The sequence below is a fragment of the Miscanthus floridulus genome, chromosome 1 (genome assembly GCF_019320115.1).
Source record: "Miscanthus floridulus cultivar M001 chromosome 1, ASM1932011v1, whole genome shotgun sequence".
Lineage (NCBI taxonomy): Eukaryota > Viridiplantae > Streptophyta > Magnoliopsida > Poales > Poaceae > Miscanthus > Miscanthus floridulus.
In genome coordinates, this window is record NC_089580.1 from 158236212 (window position 1) to 158241799 (window position 5588).

At 50.1% G+C, this 5588-nt stretch overlaps 1 protein-coding gene across 1 annotated transcript; it reads left to right on the top strand.

Moving 5' to 3' along the window:
• The first annotated feature begins 3432 nt into the window (after positions 1-3432).
• Positions 3433-5588, top strand: LOC136499514 (transcription repressor OFP8-like). The gene has a single exon (XM_066495141.1). The coding sequence runs from the start codon at positions 3671-3673 to the stop codon at positions 4553-4555; it is 885 nt and encodes a 294-aa protein (XP_066351238.1). The 5' UTR covers positions 3433-3670; the 3' UTR covers positions 4556-5588.

Sequence of the window (5588 nt, forward strand, 5' to 3'; positions counted from 1 at the left end):
TGTAATTTGTTTGGCCTGGGATCCTAATTTTCCCCACGGGCTTCTAGTGCTTACATTTTCTGAGAATCTTGCCCGTGCAAGAACACAAAGGTGATAGTAACATAATCATTGGCATATATTCGTTTTTCTTTCTTCATTTAATTTTCATAATGGTGTTTTACTCTTTCGCGTGATACCACTCCTACTTGATTATTCCGTGTCCTATCTAACCGTAGCTTTTAGGGGTGTTATCAGCAGCCATTTGCATACTAACTTTCAAATGATAGGGGCTATAAAGACTGTAAAGGTGGGAGCACACTGGCATGCACAGAGGAAGCATGTGTTGGAGCGTGAGTTGTATGATTGCTTCGGATCACCATCGACTGATGACCGCTAACGATCGAATCTCTTCGCTCTGGAAATGATGGCTTTTGATCGACTAACTGACTGAGCGTAATATATCACGCGGGACGATCGATCTCACATCCAAATCGTCGGTGCAGGCGACGCCGCGACGTTGCTTGCTTCAGTTCGTCGGAGCTGTCCACGTACGCTTCTGTCGCGCCTGCGCGTGGGTAGCCACGCCAAAAATCCACCGGCACGACTGGCGTAACCGATCGGCCGTGGTAGGCCAGCTGCGTGGTACGCGCGCACGACCTGATGCGTGATGCGTGATGCGTGATGCGTGATGCGTGATGCGTGCGTGCCCCCGCGATCGTCGATGCCGCAGCGCGCTGTTCCTGCGTCAGCAGCAGCCGTGCTGCTTGCGCTTGCTCAGGACGTGCATGCACCCACCGGGCACCGGCCATCTTCGCGGCGCTGCGGCTCAAGTTTCGGACCTGCACGAGCGCCACACTGGCAGGCAGGCCTGCCCCACTGCGTGCGGGAAACCAAACTTCAGTGGGGGCGGGCGGGCGCATCAGCAGCTCGCGTACAAATTGAAATCATGCGTGTGTGTCCTGGACCGCGTAGCGCAGCTTTGACCTTGGCGACCTACTTGTCCCCCACGTACCAAAATAGAGACACGCTGCGACAGTGCATCCTGCCCTCTACTGCTACACTATCATTTCTTTTTCTTTTGCTGCCTAGTAGGTAGCGTGTCCATACGTTGCTATAGGACAATACTGTTAAATTAAATACCGACGTCAAAATGATATTTAATTTAAAAAGCAAAGTTCGTGAAATTAACACAGTCACGGAGAGCGCGACGTTGTAGGCTCACAAACTCTACTGTATAGACTTTTTTGTGATACGGCTAAGATAATATTTTATATCGGCAAAAAGAATTCTACGATATCTATTTCTTTCATGCGACAATAAATCCATAAATAAGTTCCGTTGCATCTCTATATAATCATGTGCACACAGGTTCGAGTATATATGCAAATAGGTTCGTGCCCGTGCGTTGCTATGGGACAGCTAAACTTTTGTACTAAAAACACACGGATCGCACGATAAGATAACAATACTGTAAAAGTATATGACCGACGTTAAAGTGATATTTAATCCAAAAAGCTAAGTCCGTGAAATTTACACAGTCACAGAGAGCGTGGCGTCGCAGCTCACAAACTCTACTGTGTAGATCTTTCCGTGATGCGGCTAAGATCATTTTTATACCGATAGGAAGAGATTTCCAATATCCATTTCTTTCGTGCGCCAACAAATCTACGAATAAGTTCCACCACATCTCCGTACCATCCTATACACGACGCTGGCAAGCGAATTAGCCACAACTTATGTAATTAGTTTTATAATTAGCTAATATTTAGTCCTCCTAATTGATATCTAAAAATTCAATGTGACAGGGACTAAAGTTTAGTCATCGGATCCAAACATCCCCTGACTCTCAACTCCTGCTGGCTGCTCACTTGCACCATCATGCATATGTGTCTGCACGTATATACTCTTATGTCAGAACGTTTAAGATGGTATTTATTGTCCACCCTTTGAAAATATCATAACTTTAAGGTTGCCATTTGTGTATACTGTAGGATTGGGATGCTTTGCGTTGATCCATAAGGGTGTCCATGAGAGTCGAAATTTTTTATGCCATTATGATGTCTAAACTTACCAATCAAACAGAGACGAACTTGATTGTTAAAATATTTTCAACACTAATTTCATATACTCCCTCTGTCCCAAAATAGAATTCATTCTCGCTTTCCGAGAAGTTAACTTTTTTAACTTCGATCAATTATATATAAAAGAATATTAATATTTATAATACATAATTAGTATCATTACAAAACATTAAATATATTTTCATAATAAACTTATTTAGAGTTATAAATATTGCGCGTATTTTTTACAAACCTAGTCAAAGTTAAGAAAGTTTGACCTGCACGTATTCCATAACGACTTATATTTTGGGACAGAGAAAGTATATGCTAATGGGAGTAGTCAACTGAAAGTCGTGATGAACACGACAATACTTTCATATTATATGCTAATGGAAGCATGAAGAAACACAGAGGAATGGACCTATATACTAATGGTGGAAATATTCGTTTAGAAAATTATAGAAGATTCACCAGTCTCACCATGTATAACCTGCATATCTTTTATTTGGCACCACTGATGTTCTCAAGGAGCAGCCACTTTTTAATTTTAGGTCTGCATGCTGGAAACACTAAAATTAAGAGCCAACCCCATTGAATCGTTTTGCTTGATCTTTGCCAATTGTCTTGCATGAGCTTTGCGAACAAATTATACCTAACACATAAAGAGGTAGAAGTTACAAGAATAAAGCTATGTGGCGTACTATGCACCCAGCCTAAATTTAATACCCTTATGGACAATACCGTTTGAGTCGTTGTAACCAACATGTTAACTCCATCATGTAGTACATCTAAGTATTAAACATGCACATGCATAGTTTTTTTATCATAGAATATATTTTTGTCCTATGAGACGACATTATTTTTTTTCTAAGTGACAGCCAGATTGGCGTCGTGGCGTCCAGCCGACGAGTGCCTGGTGTGCGGCGGCGGTGGGGCGTTGTGGTGTCCAGCGTCTTCTGCAGGGTGGCGTGGATTCGCGAGAGCGCACCACGGGAAGGACAGGAGGGGCGCGTCGATGTTGGTCTGGCGCCGATTGACGATCCGGTTTACGTGGAGATGAAAGATATCTGACTGAGCGAGAGAGGGACACCACATGATTGTTTCCTTTCATGCATGATTATTGTTTCTTTCCATGCACGTGGCCTCAGGTGATCGACTTGTTTCCTTCAAAACAGACGGGAATCGCAAGGATAGTAGTTTCTTTTTCTATCGCGCGGAGTATCGCACGGCCGGAAGAGAGGAGCGACCTTAAAAAAAAGTCACGCAAAAAAAATTATCTTATTTTTGTTCTTTTTAGTTGTACACTACGAGTAATAATAATCGAAACGAAACGATTCACGAAAGCATGCTTTCCAACTCCAGTATAACTTGATCATGCGATGCGAGTTGCGAGTGCTCCTCCCAAGTCCCAAGGCCCTCCGCTACCAGCCAGGGCAACACATCATCATCCCAGCCTCCCAGGTGAAGCCAGGCGATCAGCGACTGCGCTGCAGTTCCACTTCCACGGGCGCGCAGCCGCTCACGCACACGCACGCCAGTCACCAACTCCCCCTGTCTCGGCGCGGCTGCAGCCGACGCCGGTCTCTGACCCTGTCCCCTGCTGCCTAGCTTCGTTCCACGGTGACACCACCATGCCGGCGCCCAAATGGTTCCAGAAGCTCCGGAGGAGGCGGAGCAAGCGCAAGCAGCAAAGCCCGTGCAGAAGCCTCGCCGCCGCCGAGGCGGACAAGGATGCACCCGCGCCGGCGCAGCAGGGCCAACAATGCCCGTCGCTGCTGCCAGCGCCGCCATGCGCCGTGTCCCCCAACAGGGCGTCCTACTACTTCGCCAGCGCGGACCGCGCGCGCCAGGACAGGGACCTCCCGTGCGCCGCCGACGCCGTGGCGGGCCTACTGGACGTCCGCGTCGACGTGGTGCACCGCCGCGCGGGCGACCGGCGGCTCGGCGGCCTCGACGCGCCGCCCGGGACGCCCGAGCTCAAGCTGCGGCGCATCGTCACGAGGCCCGTGCCCGTCGCCGTTGCCGACGCCTCGGAGAGCGGCGGCGGCGGCGTCAGCAGCGCCACCACGTCGGCCGCCACGACGCCGTCGACCAGGGCGCGCAGGTTCCACGTGAAGCCGCCGCTGGCGGGGGGCCGGAGGCAGCAGCGCCGGCGCCGGCGGCGGAGCGAGTCACGCGACCACTACGACAGCGTCGCGATCAAGAAGGGGAAGGCGGCCGCGGAGGAGGAGGAGGAGGTGTCGCCGCCAACGTCCCTGCGCGTGCCCACGCAGCGGCGGCGGCGGCGGTGGCTGTACGAGAGCCTGGTGGTGGTGAAGACGTCGTCGGACCCGGAGCGGGAGCTGGCGGAGAGCATGTCCGAGATGGTGGTGGCCAACGGCATCCGGTCGTCGGAGGACCTGGAGGAGCTCCTCGCGTGCTACCTCGCGCTCAACGCCGCCGAGCACCACCGCGCCGTCGTCGCCGCGTTCCGCCACGTCTGGCTCCTCCTCGACAAGCACAGGCTGCTCATCTAGCGTGCATGCGTGGTGCAGCCACGCACCTCAAGCAAACACCAGCTGACACAGCTAGCGTAACAGTGCAATGGTGTGAGCTTAGCTTGCGACAACGAGAATGCATGGATCTTGCCGTGTTTATAATCAACACCAATTTCAGTTGGTTCTTGAATCTTGACTGTACATTCGTGCCGGATCAAATTGCTTGCGTTGGAGCTCTCTCGATTAGATAGATCACGCAAAGTTGACAGCATTTCTTGTTTCGCTGTACGTGTGTCGGCATCGGCACGCCGTGAGGTTGAAGAATGGAAGCGCGCGCTCCGCAGCCCCACTTTGGTTCCCAAAATGAAAAGCGAGCGGAATCGTGTGCCTTTACAGCTCGATGACGCAGCAGAGGATCAATGCGAACCGAGCTGTTGATCACCGATCCTTCCTGTGGAATTTTGCTTTGAAGATCGGCCAGGCCGGCCCTGGCCCCTCCTGGCCTGGGTCTCACTCCCACTCCCCACACCAGGTAGGTGAAGGGGTGAATTCCGGAAGGCTAGCCCAGGCTAACCAGCCTCGCAGCGCCGGACCACCAACCGACGGCTAGCAAACTAGCATCGGTAGCGTTCGTACCCCGCAATTGCAGTGCCTATCATCTCCGGTCATCATTATTTCACAACGAGGCCGTCTCTTTCTTGTCGATTTTCCTTTTACAAACGAGGGAGATGCCTGTCCCAGTGGTGACATTTTAGGTTGGACAATCCTAGACCGTATGTCGACTGCGGCAGAGCTAAGCTCGAGCTCAACTACGCGTCCACTTGAAAATTTATTACACCATAATGCACTTCATGCATTTCTAAAATTATTATTGGGGAAAAAGTGCATACATGTAGATCATGTGAATGTAAAATTCTATAGTCGTCAAGTTTCTCCACGCAAAATTGCATTGTGTGTCAACATGAGTGTCCATGTTTTTAACTAATTTTGGATTTGCACAGCTGCATTTTTGGAATAGGGTGTTGTCTGGATGAGAAAGTCTTTACCTTTACCCACTTCCTGTGAGTGTGAG

Coding starts and splice junctions, on each gene's coding strand:
- LOC136499514 (XM_066495141.1), top strand. CDS start 3,671: ATGCCGGCGCCCAAATGGTTCCAGAAGCTCCGGAGGAGGCGGAGCAAG.